The sequence below is a fragment of the Sinohyriopsis cumingii genome, unplaced genomic scaffold (assembly GCF_028554795.1).
Source record: "Sinohyriopsis cumingii isolate HCF-2022 unplaced genomic scaffold, ASM2855479v2 utg000349l, whole genome shotgun sequence".
NCBI classification, from domain to species: Eukaryota; Metazoa; Mollusca; class Bivalvia; order Unionida; family Unionidae; genus Sinohyriopsis; species Sinohyriopsis cumingii.
This window is the reverse complement of record NW_028315889.1, coordinates 3027443-3049527: the sequence shown is the minus strand read 5'-3', so window position 1 is coordinate 3049527 and position 22085 is coordinate 3027443. Positions and strand designations below refer to the sequence as shown.

Here is a 22085-nt window from a genome sequence, read left to right as displayed (position 1 = left end):
TTTATAACCCTTACTGAACAGAAATAAAGACATTTTGGTTTAGAAAATGCGCATTTTTAAAATCAAAGCTATTTCTATTTTGAGACTTTCCCATAATATCTGAATCATACATATGACCATGTACCAAAGCATAGGGATTCCAATTTACTGAATCATGCATATGACCATGTACCAAATCATAGGGATTCCAATTTATTGAATCATACATATGACCATGACCCAAAGCACAGGGATTCCAATTTATTGATAGAAATTAGTACTGAAATTCAAAAAAATCTGCATGTAACTGGTTTTAATTTACAGAGTAAACATGTTAACTTTACTCTCCATAGCTGTATATGTTGGTATAAAGAAAGTTTAATTTAAAATAATTAATCTGAACAAAAATGACCCTTAGGATAAAAGAAAAGACTGGTTGCTCTTTTTAAATTCCACTTATGTCAAGTTGGTGTCTTAACATATACTTTCAAAGCACTCTGACTATGGACTGTATATTTAATGCAGTTACTGTCAAGGACAAACAGAGCATGGGATTCTACATTGAAAATTGCTCCTGTAGTTCATAGATTTCAAATGATTATGTGAGTGCCCCTCATCTTATGTGGCCATGATATAAAATTAACCGTAGTGGTACATATACTTTAGCCAACACTTCTTTCAGCAACGAAAACTTGACATTGGGAAACCGACATCGGTAAAGATAATCAGATTACTTACCGTAACATATGAATTACATACTGGTTCTGGACACAGATTAGATAAAATGTGACTGCATGTAATTTTTAAATTTAAATTTTTTTTACTAATATGCGGGCCACTGGTCCCATTGGAGGGGTGGCCATTCTTGAGGATACTTTTGAACATAAAGTTGTCAGTGCCAAGGAAATCTGGCCATAAAAAGCAGGTGGCAACTAGTCAGGAGGGCTGTTCAAGAATGGGACCACTGTATTTTAATTGGGGCAACCCGACAACGCCAGAATTTGTATTTGCAAAATCCCAATCAAATGTTAGTAAAGCTTGCTTACCTTTACCTCATTCCATTCAGACTGGCGATGCTTTTAAGTGAATGTAATCATAATAAGTCAGTGTCCAAGCTGAACTCAAATATTTGACAAAATTACTGCTTTCTTGCTAGAATAGGGTGTTGTTGGTGAAAATAGGGAGCAGTGGATAAACAAAGCTTAAAACAGTCCGACACTTAAAACTGATGTTTTTGAAACATTTACAGTCGAACCCACTTATCTCGACCTCGGTTAACTCGCCAACCCTATTAAGTCGACGTTTTTGAAGTGGAACCACCAAATTCTCTCTTTGTCTTAGCATTTTCTCATCGGTTATGTTGATTCTTTTATGTCGCCGAACCCTAATATCTCGAGCACAAAAGAAGGCCAAATTTGCCACTTAACGTCGGTTATCTCAATCCCCATGACCAATCGCTTTGTTTGTATCGACAACCCCATCTTAGCAGTGTACTGTTACATCATAATCTGCTTATGCTGATATCTGGACCGAGTACTGTATGCTGTGACAGTCAATCATGCTACCGTACTATACCTACAACTGGCCGACTTCTGAAGACGCGAATAGAACAGATAAAAGTTACGGTTACAGAGACTTAAACTCCGCAAGAAGAAATAGCAAGCAACAAATAAACAAGTTTTGCATAATTAAAAATAATTATTTATTTCTCAAAATACAGGAGTGAAAGAATCCCTATATTGGGTGTTAACTTATGCTACAATAATATATACGGTCCAATATTGCCAGGTGTTGACTCGTGTAAGTTTCTTTCGTGGGAATGGAGATCCTATTTTGCAAGAACACGGTCTTTTGATAGTAACCGCGTGTACGATACTTTTCAGAGCTGTGTCAGAGTGAAATGACTCGCGAATTTAATTTTGACACTGGTTAGCTTTTTGTAAAAGCGAACTACACCCCACACGTTTTTTGTGATTTTGTGAGCGATCTTTGTGTTTGCAATGTTGGAGAATATAATAAAGGTTTGTATCGAGAATCGACAGTGGTTTGTATTGTATACTGGTAAATCTCTGCTGTTAGTTGGTGCACATATGCCTTTTGTTGTTAGCAAACATGTATGTACATTTTTATAGCATGCCGATCGCTTCATCAAACAAATCGCGGCAATGCTGTTGTGTAAAAAAACCTCCAAAAACACGTGCATGTACATTCTCATTTATTAACGCACATCATGTACATAAAGAAATTTCAAGCACATGTTAATATATTGCCGCCATATTGGTTTTCGTTTATCTCGATCATCGGTTATCTCGACGCTTTTTGGCAAACCCCTAGGCCGGCGACATAACCGGGTTCAACTGTATATCAGATTGATTCAAACACCGATAAAATACTTGTAGACATTTATAAAAATAATAATCCTTTTTGTATTGCTTGGCTGCAGTTGTTGCATAACATAAAACAGCAACCTTGAAAATAAGTTAAGAGTCAAAAATCAGCAGGCCTCTTACATATATCTGTATGATGAAATATTGGTTTCAATTATTATTTTGATTAGTAATGGACCAGGATAAGTCCAGTGTCATAATCTGCTTCAGATTGGGCAAGAGAAATTCTTCACTTCTACTTTGTGGGAATTATCAGCAGTTATTCTGCAGATAGCAATCAAATTTATTTCTACTGATTAAATTAGCACAAAAATGTACCACAGAACAACCAAAAAAATCTTTCTATATTTCCACCTTCCACTTTTAACGAAAATATACCAAAAATAATGATTTACTTTCATTATAAACGCACTATACTGAGACAAAAAAGGGTGGGAGAATGTCTTCAAATCAATGCAAAGTGAAGTGAACTTCAATTTTTGGGCCCATTTTGGTGAAATGACAGATTCTAAGGCAACTTTTTCATCCAAATCACCCACTGGCATGCATAAATATTCAGAGTCTCCAACAAGAGTACATTCTCAAGAAGCTGATAAGTGACTCATCCTTTGTCAAAGCCTCAGATCTGTGTTCCTTCCTTAATTAAGATAAAATTAGATTGTTTTGATAGATGACAATGCATGTAAGTAACATGTGATTTGGCATTGAATTACTTAATTCAACACATAACACAATATTCATTTGTCAAGATATACTTCGAGTCACGTGGTCCAGTGTGAAATATTAAATGACTCAATTACTTCTAATGAACCTAGTAAAGTCTTTTTTATGACATTCTATTTCATTCTTTTTGCAATTCTGAATGGATTAATATAGTTTTTAACAGCGTTTAGTATTCAAGTTTCTTGACATGTATCTGCTTGGTAAATATGCTGCAAAAATTAATCTAATTTAAAACAACATAACTTTAATTAGATGTCACACTTATGGTACCGTATGATCATAGGGCACCTTCATTCCAGTAACACCTGTTAAGTAACAATTAAAGCAATATAATGCAGATTTATATTATGCATGAGGAATACATGGAAAAATTAGCTTTAGATTAAGGACTTACTACTGTAGTATCATTTACTTTCATGGATCTCAATTTTTGCTGCTTTGTAAAACAAGAAATTTTCTTCGGTTCTTAACTTCATGGTTTTGCCTTTCAAAGTCTGCATATTAGTAGATATTTAACTTCATGGAATAACTTCTACAAATATCCAAAATAATGAGTACAAAAGAATAAAATGATGCTGATGCAAATGGCAGTCACTTCAATGGTTTAAACAATACTATCACAAATCTTGTCCATCCACGTCTCTGTTGGTGCTAGGAAATGTCCAAATGTAACAAAAGGTGGCAAAACTAAGATAATAGTGAATATCTAGTTTAAAACAATGAAAACAACCGCACGCAAATTAAATCATATCAATAGCAGCCTTAATTATAAGATTAGTGAAAACACTATGCAAGAATAATATATAAAGTTCAAAAAGCAAGATGGGCAAAAACTTTCCAACGACCCAAATCACCCCAGGGCAACCCACTGATGCTTGGAAGCATGCTTGATGCAGAGGTGCAAAACTGGTTTAAGAAATTTAATTTAGAACTAATGGAAAATTATAAATATTGGGATTGTAAGAACTGGGGCAGAGGCTGTGCTTGCACACAACCTACTGACAATGTACAAGTCTTGGGCAAGGTTGCTACTTCACTGTATATCTGATTTGTTAAGCAGAAAAGGTACTAAAAAAACATGAAACAAATGCACAGTGATTTTTGATGACCTTAAGAAATTTCATGGAAAAGTTAAAAGTGCAGTGATAAAGCACAATATTTCAGACTGTGATTTACTAGCATCAGTGTCTGTGCCAGCTAGTATCAGGTGGTGACTGGATGACAGAAGTCTGTGGATCTAAATAAGTGTCAATTTCCGCACTTGATGTCAACAGGAAGATCACACGTTTACTTTTAACAACAAAATCCGGTTATCTCCTGCAGCCACAATGCTGAGAAAAGTAACAGATACCTGCCTCAGAATGTAGTTTTCCCTGTCCACTGGGGTGTGACTCAAATAAATTTACACTTGAATAATGAAGAATCAATAATCTGTTATGTGGATAATGTCATCATAACATATGTGAACCATACGCATCACCGGCTACCCCTTTACACCTTGCTCAATGCAAACAGCAGGCTGTAGCAATATTTGATGTATTTAGTGTCCACCAAAGTGTGAATATGCTTACTAAATTGAAAGACAGAGAAATCACTCCATTGTTTGTGCCTGCCTTATAAAAAAAAAAAACTTCAACTACTAAACTAGACAATAAATAAAGATTAGAAAAAAGAATTACAATCACATTTCCTTAACTGGTATGCTAAACAGATCATGGAGGCCATCACGGAAAAGGAAGATGTTACTGGTGATGATCAGTGTACTGTATCAGTGAAACTTGCAACCTTATTAATCCATCCAATTCACGGTGAATGGATAGCTACAGCTCATGTGACAAGTAGTAAAAGATTGGACCTAATTATCTGTGGTTTGGAAAAAGCTGGACTTGTTAATTCTGCAATTTCAGACTTGTTTACCTGTGAAGTATATGTGTTTACCTTGAGACTTGCTTGATACAATGTTCACATAGTGACTGTCCAAAAATTACTTAAGTGTGAGATTTAATACTCTGCTATAACTAGTGTATATACATAGTTTTTTCATGAATAATTGTGATTCAAGCAACGGTTCTAGAATTTTACAGGCTTGTCCTTCATTTGGGATAAAATGAAATGTGTTGTTTTTCAACAACAGTCGCACCTGAATGAAGCACTAATTTGAATAGGCATAAAATTCAATTTTCATACACTAGTATTAGTTATTATTCTTTCTTTCATTTTCAGTATTATTGGTGTTCGAATACCTTTAATATGCTTTTTCTTGTTTCTCTCTATCCTTACTTATTTCCAATATCACTTTTAAAGGCAGTGAGTGGAAATTACAGCTACTGATAACTTTTTGATACATGTGCATTTAGACAATATAAAATGCTTTATAATTCTTTTTTCAACGAGTCCAAACAAAATAAAAGTATTAACAGATTACAGTAATGACACTGATTTATAAAATACTAGAAGCTTTGTTAATCTCAAAGAATTAAACCCAATAAGAAAATGGGGTTAGGGTCATCATCATGCATGGCTAATTTTTTCACTGGGGCTTTCAATGTGTGGTTCGGGGCAACAACCAAATCAATGAAAATTGGTCCCCCATGAAAATTTCTGACACTACAGTTACTAGAAAAAGCTACTTTATTCCAAGAACACAACAACTTCGACTACCACTGCTATTTATGAAGAGATCTTCTCTAAAAAAACAAGAATAAACTTGTGCAACTAATTCTGGTTCACACTATACACAAAACCTTATAATATTAATACTTGAACATGCAGTGAAGGGACAGCTGAAAATAAATTGCAACAAATATTACCAAAAATAACAGCAGCGGTTAGAAACCATAACACTATATGTTAAGAAGTTTCCAAAATACTTGTTTCACGATAAAAATTTTCAATTCCCTAAAATTTATTGCTGGAATGATTCCCAAAGTAGTTAGCAAAGTCTAAGAGTAAAATTCACAGCAAAGGCAGGACTGCTCTGGTGGCCAAGTGGTTCGAGCATCTGCTTCGGATGCGGGAGGTCGTGAGTTCGATCCCCGGCAGAGTCACACCAAACACTTTCAAAAAATGGTACTAACAGCTGCCTCACTTGGCGCTCAGCATTAAGAGGTTAGTGTTAGGGCTGGTTGGCCTGGTGTCAGGATAATGTGAATGGGTGGGACATCACGCTACATGTCTGCGGCATGCTGTCCCAGTGCTAGACATCACTATAAACTGTCACACTTCAGACATCATAGCGATATGACTGAAAAATTATTAAAGCTACATTAAAAATGTAAATCACACACACACACCGCAAAGGCAAGCTGGGGGAGTCAAAGATTACTATTGTCAATAATACTCAACATTGGATTCCCAGTGCAAACTATCAAGTAAGATGGGTCAATTTACCACAGAACATTTTCATTCACCTCACATATAAAAATGGGAACTGGGCACGGAAAACTTCATTATTTTTTTTTATGCTCACTACAATCATTTATCACAGCCATGTTGATACATTGTGAAGCTTGAATGGTCCTCATACCTTCTACATAAAGAAACAAAACTGATACCAAATATGGCATGGACTAAGAGGTAATCAGTATACTTGACCCAATCCATTCACCCGAGCACTTGGATGACTTTACTGAAATTGATCCATGCAGCAATTGCATCTCAAATGATTGAATAGTTCTGCAACCTCCACCAATTCCAGTAAGAACTCAATAAGTGTTCAGTTATGGCTATTTATTTTATTATTTTTTTATCAAGTGGCAGCTGAAAATTCAAGGTTTATTTCTTACTTTCATCTATATTGACATAATTTAAAAAGCTTTTCCCCAGTCGGGTGCAAACATATTCTTTCTCCAAACTTTTTCCTGATTCCCCAGTAGTATGGCAGCCTTGTCAGCTCACAGAACATCAAATAGCAACAGGTCATGTAAGTTTTAGTCACTGACAACCTACATGATTAATGTGGAAAACTAATTATAAAAAATTAATTCCAAAAGCCCGCTTTATGTTGCTTGGAGTTTGTTTTTAGACAGGTTTGAATAACATGCATAAGGCCACACATTTCCTAAATGGGAACAAAAAGTAGTTCCAAAAGTGATATGTCCACTAGAGTGATGAAAGTGGTATCACCACTGTGGGGTGATAAAAATGGCAATATCATTTTATCTCCTACTTATACATTTCTATATCTGAATATGAAATATAAAATAAAATGTGCTCTTTGGGTGAAAGGAAGTTAGATTTTAGTGAAAAGCCTGCTCCACTTAAGAATTTCTGATAGGACAGACACCTTCACCAACTCCGACATGAGTACATACAACTTTTTGAATTGCATGCGAAAGAAAACTGAGATATAAGCCAATTTTACAGTTACAGATGTAAACATAATGCCCACTGTTGGGTTTAAAACTTGAAATTTTTTAAAAATATTACAGTTAAAAAAATACTCCAGGTTGACAAAAATGTTAAGACCAATCTTTTCCCCATGTCAAACTACTTTCCCCAGTGAGATTTTAAGTGAATGAAACCATCTCAGTTGATTAACCACCTCCTTTGGCAGTTTATCTTTTATTCTCAACAGCTCATATAATGGACCAAAACATAACCAATATAAATTTTTCACTTATTAAACATTCTCCTTAGTGCCTGCAGTCCTTTTAACCTACCTTAATGGCTCAGTGAGACAGAAGGCAGCTATATGTTCTCCAGTAGCTAATTTGGGGAGGTACTTTTGTTTCTGAGCCTCATTTCCTGCAATCAGTAGTCCCTGAAAAAGATGACAAGCACACTCAATTTTGTGAACCTTTACTGGTGATGTATATAATGTTTACTTCAGTTGGAATAATAACAAGTAAACCTGAACTTGTTTATACTCATTGTGATGAGTCATCTGTCCCAGTTGGAGCATTATGTACATTCCATATACATTCTTATGTTTAGCTGCAATGATGGCATGTCTCACTAATAAAGATCATCCACAAACTGGTATGCCATGTACTAATTGCTTGATTTCATATGACAATTTTCAATCTGCACATTGAACCAGTCTCCAAACAAGTTCTATGATCAACTTCTCCATTTGAATAGAATTTGCGTATGTTTTAAGAAGGAAAGCTGAGCACAGCATGCAAAATTGCCACCAGCCCACCAGTCCGATGCCAGCTAATTTCACCACTGTCTGGTGCAAAAAATGAGTAACCAAACCTATGCCAGCTATTTCACCACAGTCTGGGACAACAAATGAGTAACCAGTCTGTTTTGCTAGCTGGATTTTATGTATGCAGATAAAATTTCACCTTTAAATTGTATATTTTATCATATTAAAAGAAATAATAAAAAAGTGAAAAATAAATAAGAGCGAAATGTTTCAGATGACAACCGGCAAATCTTGAGCATGGCAGTGAGATCTGCTGGCTAGGATGAGGAATAAAATTATTGTCTGTGTACAATAGATGATTGCAATTTTTCTGCATTTATGCAATGTCTGAGTACACATACTACTTGCAATTACATCAGCTTGTGGAATTATTTGGATGCTTCATTGTTTGATAGATTTAATTCTGTTTCTATTAGATTGTTGTGCTATACAAGAGAGAGGATAGTCTCACATGAAGCAAATGATGAACAATACATAAATAAAATAAATGCATGAGAAAGCATGCTGAGACCAATATAATGAATTGGATGTTAACTGTTCAGCTGTATTTTGATGATGTTGGTGTGCTTGATCCAGTTTTAGCAATTCACTACTGGAACTGATTTATCCACAGAGCAGATTTCATGGACAGTTGTAATTTGGATGACACTGCATTATTCTGGGGGTTGCACCTACTTCTGATGCAGTCACTAATGGCAAGTCAATGAGGGTCCTCATTCCTATTGTGACTGTGATTTAGACTGATCATCAATGGCAGCATCATATTCTGATGTCCCCACCTCCTCTAGATGAGTTATGTATGTTAGCAGCATTGTTAGAGATGTAAAGTTGGCAGCATTGTTAGAGATGTATAGTTGGCAGCATTGTCAGAGATGAATAGTTGGCAGCATTGTCAGAGATGAATAGTTGGCAGCATTGTCAGAGATGAATAGTTGGCAGCATTGTCAGAGATGCTGCCAGATCATGCTGCGAATCTCACAAACTGTGTGTGTGCGTGTGTGTGTTGGATTTTGAATGTAGCTTTAACAATTTTTCAGTCATATCACTATGATGTCTGCAGTGTGTCAGGTTATAGTGATGTCTAGCATTGGGGAGCATCATGCCGCAGACATGTAGTATCGTGTTCCACCTTCTCACATTATCTTGACATCAGGCCAACCATTCCTAACACTAACCTCTTAATGCTGAGTGCCAAGCGACGCTGCTGCTAGTACCATTTTTCGAAGTCTTTGGTATGACTCAGCAGGGTTTTGAACGCACAAACTTTGGATGAAATTGCGCACTTGGAAAGAGCTGATGCATGAGAACTCCTGCAAATTAGTTCAAAGTCATGCATATAAAAATATGCTCTGTAATGTAATTTTTTTAATTTAACTCTTAACCCTTAAAGTGCTTGTCACTGGATAAATTGTGAAACTGGTAGGAATCTCATACTACTTCTCACAAATGGTACCATATTTCTGGTAGGCAACTGTTTACATATCTAGGTACTTTTGCCTAACATGAATGGTTGTTAAACTAATTTAATGGGCACATTGAGCCCAGGAACAAACACTGTCAAGAGTTTCAATATTGCATTAGTCAAAGAAGTTTTACAAAGGCTTGTTTCAAAATAGAGGCTACACAGACAACTCCAAATGACTAACTCACATGGTTCATCTGCTGATTATGATTTGGCAAATACTGATTGATGATAGCAATGATTTTTATAATTCTGAAGTATATCAGGTAGAAGCTGGAAATCCCAGCTTGAAAATGATGCTGAATACAAATCGGATGTACAATCATGGTGGACAAAAATGGGGACTATATAGGTCAACCCATATTCAGCAGTATTTCAATATTAAATGCAGAAAAGGCAGGATACCATACCTAATTAAATAACTGGCCATTTAGTTTTAATTTCTTTTCTGAAACAATTCAGCAATGAGGGATCTTATGCTACAAAACTATATGGTACTTTAAGAGGTAGATAAACTGAATAAATAAGAATCTAAACAAAAATTAAAAAGGCTATTTCTTTGATCAAAATATTTCTGCCTAAAAAAGCAGCAGACTTTGGCATGGATGGATTTAAACACCCTAATACAACATTATGGAACTGGTTAAAAAGTCAAATAATTAAAATTTTCCTTGTCACAGCCTTAACCCTGAGGCAGGGGTGTGACTATACTACATATATGCAACATACAGTTTACACAGGATATGTACAAGGGCATCTGCAGGTGGAGAAAGGGGAGCATTTGCCCCTTCCCCACCCCACTCCAATTTTAAAAAATCCATCGTGTAGTATTAGCCTGGTCTCCTTGATTCTGGCTTTTCCACCATTCCACCTTCTTTGAAAAACTCCCGTGGATGCCCTTCAGATAAGTGACAGAATTAAATGTTCCCTTGCCGTGACCATGAGGCAGGTTTTGTGGTTACAGTATGTTACACACAATCTGATCATAATGTATACTTGGACAAAGTTTTTAAGAGTATATTCACTGCTTCAGTAGTTTTACTCCAGACAAGGATACAAGTCACTAAGTTACATTTTCACTTATATAGTGACCTATACCTTGAAGTGGTGGGTGGAGAGACTATAATACACAACACTCCATCTAATCATGGTATACCTGAGCAAAGTCTGGTTCAAAAATTATGCTCATAAAAAGGATGAAAATCAAAGAATTGCATTTTCCTTGCCATGACCTTACTCCTGATGTGGAGTGACAATGGTATGCAACACATAATTAAGTCATGATATATACTACACAATGCTTCATGAAAATCTTTCCAATCACTCCAACATTACTAGCCAAACAGCCCAAGTTATAGCGGGTAAAATAAAAACAAATTTTTACAAGGTAAAATATATTTCTTTTAATAATACTTACCTGAACATAATACACTAGGAGTATGTCCACTAGCTCACACTCAGACCTTCCAAGCCAAATATAAAATGTTACAACTATCTTGACTTGATTTTGGTACAATGATACTAGGTGCATGGTCAAATGAAAGCAATGTACCCACCCCAACCCAGAATATATGGATTGACATCAAAACCCTATAATCAGTTTCTACTGGAGCTGAGGTGCTTCCTCTGGAGGAAGTAACTATGGGACAGGCTTAGGTGGGTGTGCCAATATTATGATTGGGTAAGTATTAATGAGGAAATATTTTACCTTAAAATAATTGGTTCTTCAATAATATATTAGCCAATGATAAAGCAGGTAAGAGGAGAAGGGAGTTACATCCCCTTCCCCAGAGGAATACCCAAATTATAGTCTCCTAATGTTTATGAAGCATCTGACCTGGTGCTTTTGGTGAATGTAGATCAAGTGGTTTGGGGTTATGGACATGGAGGTTTAGTTGTGTGACAACACTGATTTGTGAGAAGCCCCAGGAAGTAATATTCAGACTGAAAGGGAATACCCTGAACTAATAGATGGTTACACTGTATGCAAACTTCCAGGAAGATTTGTGAATGGGAATGTGAAGGTATAGATCTCAGAGGTCGAAGCTGTCTGCAGCAATGAGAAACAATCATGGTAACTTCATAAAAAGAATGCTGTGCCTGAATGAAGTGAAAAAGAGATAGATCCATGAGCAGATAAAGTTTGCCAATGGCTTTGAGGTTCAGGAAATGTTCTAGAGTAAAACACTAGTGAGTTTATAGTGTGAACTACCCACACTGACCATTTGGTAAGGAGAGTGCATATTTTTGTTGCCAAACATCCAGCTGAACTGGTCCTTAGACAGGCCTTCAACAAAGGAAACCATTAATAAAAAGGAAGAGGCAATGACCATGGGGTCTGGTGTCAATCAAAAACAATTTCTGTAATGCCAAGAATTGGAAGGCAGTGTCCCTGCCATTGTGGAATATTCTGACTGACTGGTAAGTCAGAAAAGGGACAAGCCTGGCATCATTTTTGCTATGGGTTGGCAGGGTGAAGCTGGGAGGGGAAGTCCATAGAAACTAGGACCTCATTAAAAGAGGTTAAGCCATGTTCAGATTAATGAAAAGTAGCCAGACACCAAACAAGCTCAACATGGATCCTATCACTACAATATTCTAAACATTTGATTAAAGAAGGGTTTCCAGTCCATACACATAGAGGAACATTTGACTATCCCAAGCCCACAATGTCCAAGTCAAAAGCTGGAACTTGATGTTCAAACGTTGACCAGTGTGACATGTAGCATTCTGGATTAAAGAGTGATAGAAGTTTCCAGTACAAAAAGAAAGGCTTGTCTTGATGTTGCCCTTCAAAAACAACAAAGCATATACACAACTCCAGCAACAGTGTGGTAGTTTCTTGATTAAGTGATCAATGGATGCAGGAATGGTTAGGAGCCACAGACATCTTTAAAGAGTCCAAGGCTCGGCTAGCATGGGTACGTGGGAAAGCCTGCCGGTAGCTTCTCATGGGTCGGTGGTTCTTCCCTGGGTTTTCCAGGGTTCTTCCTCCACCAGTTATACTGGCCGCCATGTATAGCCTAACCTGTGTTGAAAAATGGCGTTAAACCCAACAACAACAACATCTTTAAGGGGCAGGCATACTAGACTTTGGAGACAAAAATTTAAAAACTGGTCAATCAATACATGTACATCAATGGATGAAATAATGATGATGTCACCTGTGAGTGTGAATCTTCATAAATGGGACAAGGGGTGATAGGTGAGGGTTCTGTGAGGGATACAGCAACAAAGCGGATGAAATTTTTTTTATGTGGAATGGCATACAAAGACTGGGAATCCATACATGCTGGGACACAGTTACCTCTTGGCATTCACTGTGCAACACCTATGGTCCAGAACTGATCATCCAGAACCAGGGTCTTGCAATAGCCAGTACTGGGTCATGACAAACACGAGGTAGGTGATGGAAATGTCCAGTGCTGGTTTGCTAAGCTTCTATAGGCCATGCACAGGGTAGATGTCTTCCAAAAATACATGTGAGATGTACTGTATTTACGTAGGACCTTGCTGTGGTATTTATTAATAGAGTTTGTTACAGCATTGTGTGTTTAAATGGCAAAAAGGCATAACAAGGTTACAAACATTTTTTCTTCTGCAGTACACTATTTTGAGAGGCAAATAAAACACACAGAAAAATCGAATTAAAGTATTTGTATTTCTCCCTCTTTTTTTTTAAAGTTCAGCAAATTTAAAGCCATGTCAAAATAACAGTATAAAATATGGACCTTTAAGGCAAGTGAAATTTGAGTCAGGACAAGTGACTTTTTAAAATCACTTGCCCTGGGCCTGAATCTCCAAAATTTTTTTTGCACACTTTATTGCAGTCTTAGTCAATAGATTGTCTTTTCAAGCCCAAAAAGTGTAGGTACATTTATAGAGTTCGGATCTCACTAGTTTTGATCAAGCAGTTATATCCTGTGGGGTGAGGAAAGACCCTGAGTCCAATGTCTGAATTTTGTCCCATATAAATAATTTCATAAAAACATATTGTAGCTGCAGTAATAGCATTTTTTTGACCATATAACCATTTGATCCCTCCTCCGAAACTGTAACATGCCTTACTATATCATGGGGAAACCCATGTTTTGTAAATGTACGTTTAAAACTGTAGTAGTAGCATGGTGGACATACATATGGAGGTGAACACATTAATTTTCTAATGCATTACAATTTCAAAATTTTAACACTGAAGAGGAAAGTAGATGCAGCTCTTTCAACATTTTTTAAGTAAATTTTCAAAATTATCATGATGTATACACTGAAATCAGTAAAGAATGTTGTGTAAATTGTCAACACATGCACTAACTACTAGTGCTGACAACTTAAAAATGACTTACAAATAATACATATATGATGTGTTTACATGATTCAATGTTAGCTACTAAGTTGAGTACCGTTCTGGTGGCCTAGTGGTTAGAGCGTCCCCCTCGGAAGCGAGAGGTCATGGGTTCGAACTCCGGCCGAGTCATACCAAAGACTTACAAAAATGGTACTAATGCTAGACACTCAGCATTAACAGGTTAGTGTTAGGACTGGTCGGCCTGGTGTCAGAATAATGTGACTGGGTGGGACATCATACTACATGTCTGCAGCATGATGCCCCAGTGCTAGACACCACTATAAACTGCCACACTGCAGACATTGTAGCAATATGACTGAAAAATTGTTAAAGCTAAGGTAAAAATCCTAATCACACACACACACAATAAGTTGGGCCAGTTACCTTTAGTCCAATAGCCTGGTGTGCAGCCAGGGTAACAGCAATTGAACCATCTAAAGCTGTTATCTCAGCAAGGCGTGCATACTTGGTGGCATTCAGTCCTAATCCTCCTGCAATAGAAAATATTTAGTTGCTATTCACTGTTATGATTCAGATAAATATGTCAGGAAAGGTCTGACTCAAGGCTCTAGGCTGTAACAAGGTTATTTTTAATTGATACTAACAATATTATTATTGATATTCAGTCCACTGTAAGATTGTGTGCAAATAATGCTTTGTTATCAAGAACTCTGGAGAACCCAACCTTGGCTGCTGGTGTTCTGAACAAAGACATACATAAAATCAATCTATGGGCAATCAAAGGTTGGTAGAATCAATCAAGACTGAATCAATGACCATATGATCAAATCCAGAAAATCTCAAAGGGAGCAATACTTCTAATGAATGATGCAGTTATTATGAATGTAAGTTCTCATAAACACTTTGACCTAACTCTTGCTGAATCTCTATCTGGTCATATACACATAAATAACAACAAAGCATGGAAAATGACAAAGTGATAAATTCAAACTGACAGAAAATCACTGGTACAAGAGCTTCTTTATTTCACCTTTATACCACCTCTTTTGGACTATTGGGATGTTGTCTAGGATAGCTAGTCATTACAAAAAAATATGAAATTGACAAAATACAAGATGAAGCTGGAATAACCATTTGGTGCAATCTGATGTATTATTTGGAAGAAACAAAATGGGAAAGACTTTCAACGAGATGCTATAAGCAATGGAACAACCAGTTATAAAATGCATGATGGTCTGACTCCTGGATGCCTTTGAGCCTTAGTTCAGTGGGTAAATAACAAACAACTTTGTAGGAGCTCCAGCCTCCAAATGCCTTTTTGCCACGAATAAGTTTTATAAAAATTAATATTCAATTAAGTCTAATATCCAATGGAATCATCTTCATCTGGAGATTAGGAACACAACCCTTCACTGGATTCCTTTAAATTTTGCTTAACCAGAAAACTACAAGAAGACAGCCTATATACTATCATTAACTGAGATTAACTCACAAAAGGGTCAAATGTGCCTGACCCTTATGCATGAGTTATATATAGATCAGCAATATACTTGGTACACTTTATACTGCAGTTCTCCGAAACATACTTTCCAGCATAATGCTGTATAAAGCAAACGGTAACTTTCTTCTATGTTTCACATTTGACTAACAAACCTTTCTTGATTCATTAACATATAACCATTTACATGTACACACAGCAGTTTTGTAATTAAAGCCTGCAAATGTAGTGAAAACAACAGTGATGGAGCTTTGACTTCAACAATGATGCCACAATTAATGATGATTCCTATAGGTAGGATCTTGTAACAAGCTGTTTGGAGGCATCAAAATGCACTCCGGAATTACATGTAGTACTACGTTCAGTTATGACTACATAAATTCAGTGCTGTTTAAATTACCCTGCCCAAAAAAACAACATCAGAGGATAAAAGTGAATAAATTTTTATTACAAAGTAATCAAGATCAAGACCATTTATATGGAAGCTTTATTTGTATTTATAACACAAACATGGCTTCAAAAAAGACATAGTGCAAATTAACAACAGTTTTCGTTTTTAAAATTATGCATTTCTATCAATGTGGATTCAATTTATTCATTTCACGTTTAAATCACGACCCAGTCATTGTAATATATGTATGTGTGGGTCAATTATGGCCTTATATGGTTAAAGCAAGTGGGCAGGGAAAGAAAAACACAAGACATCAGTTGTGTGTGTAGTCATGAATTTTACTCATTGAATAACATGGTTTCAATGTCTCTGATAACTTCCATTCTGGATTCTTGGCTCCTGACAAGCACTCTTGATTTCTCTTACATTTGTACTTAGAGCCTGTCTTAAACACCCACTAACACAATTTATAAGCAGTTTCAAACCAATGCAGGGGAGTCACTCCTTGACCACACAGTGAAATTACAACAATCTTGTGTCACTTTTTGACCACACAGTAAAACTACAAGAACCTTGTTTGTCACTTTTTGACCACATAGTAAAACTACAAGAACCTTGTTTGTCACTTTTTGACCACACAGTAAAACTACAAGAACTTTGTTTGTCACTTTTTGACCACACAGTAAAACTACAAGAACCTTGTTTGTCACTTTTTGACCACACAGTAAAACTACAAGAACCTTGTTTGCCACTTTTTGACTACACAATGAAACCACAAGAACCTGTTGTGTCGCTTTTTGACTACACAGTGAAACTACAAGCATCTGGTGTTATCATACAATGTAACAACCTAGAGAATGTTACTTTTGCAAAACATTACAAAATCTTCAGAGTACATACACAATGGCACGTTTGATTAAGAAATCCCCCATGTAAATAGGCCAATTGTATTGGTAGCAACCATCCCATGACATTAAAGTGTTTGTACCTATATGTAAAATATTCATTCAAAGCATACATGAAAAACTGATGATTTTATTAAGCATAACACAATCACTGTAACCATCTATCTAGTGTAAATTAACTGTTGGGTATAAATTTTCATGGCTTCATGGTTACAACAAAACTGAATTCACTGTGCAGTATCCATTATCATGGCTTTCATGGTTACTACAAAACTGAATTCACTGTGCAGCATCCATTTTCATGGCTTTCATGGTTACTACAAAACTGAATTCACTGTGCAGTATCCATTTTCATGGCTTTCATGGTTACTACAAACTGTGAATTTAAAGATCCAAAATACAATGATCCATCTGTGGATTTAAATACTACTTAAATGTCATTTTTAACAAAACCAAGAAAAAAGGTCTCCATGAAAATAAAACAACTCACAGCATGTGTCTATAATTCTTGACCTAATTTCTGGTTTTGTTTGATACAACACGGAGTGATATGTTGAACCACTGCATCAATCCAATTATTTTCAGCAATAAGTTACAATGATAATGAAACCAGCCAGGGACCAGACTACCACCCAAGTATATGGGAGAAAATACCTAAAGTCCTAATATAGCCAGTCCTACATAGGACACCAAACTACTAGATCCAAACATACAGAAAGCCATATCTACAGAATACATCTGAGTACCCTTGTACCAAAGCCGTAATTAGAAGAGATCCCACAAAAAGAAAACTGGATGATGAATGCCAAGAAGCATTTTCTACTTCCTAACCATATCCTCCCTTTCTACAAACAGATCAGGAAACTACAATCCAAGGTGGGGCCCTGAGTGGACAAGTGTTCTAAATCGCTCACCATTTCGGATCACTGCCATCTCACCTCTGTCTTCGTGGGTTCTAGTCTCAGGTTCGGCCTATGTGGGAATGTGAGAAAGCTTGCCAGTAGCTTCTCGAGGGTCAGTGGTTCTTTCAGGGGTTTTCCCATGTTATTCCTCCACCATTATTACTGGCCACCATGTATAGCCTATCTTGTGTTGAAAAATGGCATTAAACCCCACAACAACAACAACAACAACAACAACCAATCCAAGGATGTCAAATTATACCAGGTAGCGGACTACCTTCAACAGTGCAGCCTCAAAGGCAAAATAGGAGTCTTGATATCAACTTGCAGCTAAAGCTCACCGATTGCACAAAATTCAAATCCAAAAAGAGATATCTAAAACAACAAATATACAAACCTTAACTTCACATACTCAGACACTCCAGTTTCACCAGAAAAACTTCACAAAAGAATAATACTGCCCTTCCATCTGTTGTATGTTTTGTGCAAAACTGAATAAATCCCAGATCTTCGAATGAGTATATGCAATCCTCAAATGTATTTCCAATCAGTAGTCATCAAATCACTTAGCTATTCTTATTGCACTAAACAATATGTAGGTGAGACTAAAGGGAATTTAACGCAAGAATCATATAACATTTATGTAATATCTGGACAGCGAGCGATACCCTGTACCAAAGCACTTCATCATACCTAACCATAACATTCTGTTCAATATCAGACAACAGAAATTATTATGTCAGACACAGATTTGATTAGTTGCAATATTCAACAAAGAAAATGTTTTTGAATATGCCAACTTCGTTAAGCAGGGATCAACATCCATGTCTGACTGGGAGTTTCCACATATTTTTATCTATTAACACATAATTAGAAGAGGGAGAAAAGTACATTAAGTACCTAGTATTGATCAAAAGTATCAACACTCTGAAAATACATTGCAGTAATTTCAGATGTTAAATAGTGGAAACCTCATTTAACTGCCACCCCTTATCTGACAACACCTTTTGCCATGTTTTACCTGATATTTTCTGTTTTTATTACCCCTGTTCACTGATTAAGTAAACTTTAAAAATAGAACTGAACTTTAAATTTTAAAATCAATATAGTATGAAAATGACTAAATTATTATTTTTTTTATATTTTTTCACTCCAGGGATGAATAGCAACAAGCACAGGACTAGTACATTTCATTATCGACATTGTTTAAACTATATTAAAATTCCAAATCACCTACACACACATTCGGCAAATGTTTGTTGTTAACATTTGACAATAATTTTTAAATTCATTACCTATCAGATTACTGGAGTTGTGAAAGTCTTAATGGAGATACCAGTGGGTGATTTTGAGCCAAAATATGGAGTTAAATACGAGTCTGATGTACATTCTGGATGGACAAAAACAGACAGTATGCTGGATAATCACCCTTTCTGCAATGCACAAAAGGTAGAATACCAATTCAAATTAAAAATACCAACAATTTATAAGAAGAATGTAATTTTCATTTCTTTTCTCAAATTTTTTTTAGCCCTTCACGATCATGTGCTACAAAACTAAATATTTATACCTGGATTAAGATATACTGAATAAATAATAATGTCAAAATCAATTATGAAGTACAATTATTTATTTAATCAAAATACCTCTGTCCAGTGTCAAACGTGAGTCCTGTATCTGATGAACAGGAGCAACCTTAAATGGCATAGAACGCTGAATAAAAATCGCTGACAGCTAACAGATAGTCTGTTTTAAAGTATTTTTTGTTATCTTGTAATGGATGGATATTAACAGATGCTAAGTGTATGTCTGCTTGAAATCTGCATATTGGAAATGCAACCAGTAAATTGCATATAAGTGCACCACCTACCACTGACAGACATTCTAAAAATAGAAAGAACATCGTGTTCATATGTAAAGTGGTCCCCCTCTTATATGGCCACCCATTCTGCAACTGGAAAGTGGCCTTATAAGACAGGTGGCCTTTCCAGAGGAGGGCTAAAAAAAATTGTGAGAAGTATATGTAATGTATGTAGTAAGAAAGCTACATACTTCAAAGTATTTAATACCTTCGTTTAAAAGTAACATTAATTATTAAAAGGTTCTTCTTGTTATAATAATAGACTTATTTCAACTGAATATACATTAATCGTCTTATCCTTGGTGCAAGCGTGATATGCAAGCGGGTACTGTTGTCATGCACATTACAAAACCATTTAAAAAAATCATTTAAATCTTGTTACATACATAATTATCATTCCATTTGCGCCATTATCCCACTGCTGCTGAATAACCTCCTTATCGGTTATGATGTTGTTTATTCAAGTCTTTTCAGCATAAAATTGTTTTATTTGAGTCTAGGATTCGGCCAATGTGGATATGTGAGAAAACTTGCCAGTAGCTTCTTGTGGGTCGGTGGTTCTTCCCGGGATTTTCCTGGGTTCTTCCTCCACCATTAAATACTGGCCACCATGCATAGCCTATCATGTGCTAAAAAATGGCACTAAACCCCACAACAACATTAATCGAGTCTTTTCGTCATAAAGTTGTTCAGCAAGTCCTCCCTCCCCATCTCACCCTATGTCATCTAGTAGAATAACTGACTGACTTCTAAAATAATACGTCTGCATTTACATGATGACATGTTAATGTTTGGTAATGATTTATTCAGATGTTGCTAACTGTATGTGATTTAATTATGCAGACAAAACTTTTGTAGAGTGGACGAAATGCCTTCTTCATAAAGGAAGAGATAAATGTATTGTCACATGATTTTTTGGTCTTTGTCTGGTACCCTGTTTTGTTCATTTTCTCTGTGTGTGTGTGTGTGTGTTAATGCATAAAATCTATTTTTAGCCTATGCTGACCCTGTTATGATCTTGACAATTTGGTCCGGCTGCAATCATCAAAAAGAAGAACTCGACAGATGTGTGAAGCCCAAAACCATATCAAAACATTGTTGAGTCCATTTCCTGTAAACTTCAGCTTTTATAGATAATGATTAATCTTAGTGTTACATGTACTTTCACTTCTTTCAGCAACGGAAACTTGACATTGGTAGACAAGTATCGACGGTAGAGATAATCTGATTACTTATCTTATGTCATGATATGAATTTTGGTTCTGGATATATTTGAAATAAAATGTGGCCACTTGTAAGGGAAACGTTTACATTTTTTACTAATACGCTGGCCGCTGGTCACATTAGAGGGCTGGCCATTCTTGTAGGGTACTTTTGAACACAAACTCATCGATGCCAGGGGATTCTTGTCATAAGTAGCGAATGGCTGCTGGTCAAGTGGGGCCGTTCAAGAGGGGACTACTGTATATTGATAACGTATTGTACGGTGGGCTGTGTATTATGAATCATATTGATAAGTGGCATGTGTGTATCATTTCACCCTTATTTGGAGAAGTACAATTGCTATACTCTACTTCACAATGGTGAGCCACTTAATAAATAACCACCTATGATTGTTTTTGCACTGAGTTAACTCCCTTAAAATTGACCTTTCTATCAACACACTTCTACAACAGTGGACAATAAGCTTTTTCTGAAATGACATTGCACCTAACAGCGAAGCATGCTTAAGTCAGGGTAGGTAATGCAGTTGTCATTTTCAACAATCTAACTCTTCTTTATTTTAGTGCTAAATTTATGGATTTCAGTGAGTATAAATGGTACCAGAAGAGCACAGTTTAGATTTATATATGCTGTCCAACAAAAAGTAAACAAATTACTGACAATTTTCTTCATATCAGTCCTTACAACTAATAAGTGAAAATTTACATGCAGAAAGCACATTAATTATTCCATTTTGTTTTGTCCTTCCATTACAAAATTGGGGATTTATAAATTAAAACAATTGTAAAGTAACAATATTGTTCTTACCATACTCTTGTGGAATCTGCTGCCCAAACAGGCCTAGTTCTCCCAGATGCCTCATCACATCCTTGGAAATTTCAGCATTGATGTCTATGGACTTGGAATCCACTAAAAAAATAAAATATAGCATTTCAACTGACAGAGAAACAGATTTTCAAGAATAAATGTTCTGTAGGACACTACTGTACAAATGTGTTTGTGAACCAAAATGTCAGGTACCTACATGTACTATGCATGTCACTGCCAATGTCTTTATTTAAAACAAAATCTCCAAGCTGATGTCAAATGCACTACCACAATTGGAAAATCACACATACCTATGTACCAGTATGTCTTGCTATCTTATAATACCATGGCAGGCAAGACAAGAAAAGATGTTACTGAGGGGTAGTTGTTTGGTGACACGCAGTTATTGAGGCATAATTTTATTTTATATTCTTTTTCCCTTTTTCCCCTGAGGGACCAGGGTTGTAAAACAGGCCCAATGCATCCTC

At 36.1% G+C, this 22085-nt stretch overlaps 1 protein-coding gene across 1 annotated transcript in view; it reads right to left on the bottom strand.

Moving 5' to 3' along the window:
- Window positions 1–22085, bottom strand: part of LOC149774333 (complex I assembly factor ACAD9, mitochondrial-like) — a 119447-nt gene that overhangs the window by 89338 nt on the left and 8024 nt on the right. Inside the window, exons 3-5 of the mRNA XM_089945441.1 lie at window positions 21598–21699; window positions 14433–14539; window positions 7751–7851 (exon numbers count right to left, since the gene is read on the bottom strand). Coding sequence (XP_089801567.1) covers window positions 7751–7851; window positions 14433–14539; window positions 21598–21699 — 310 coding nt within the window. The remainder of the gene's footprint in view (window positions 1–7750; window positions 7852–14432; window positions 14540–21597; window positions 21700–22085) is intronic.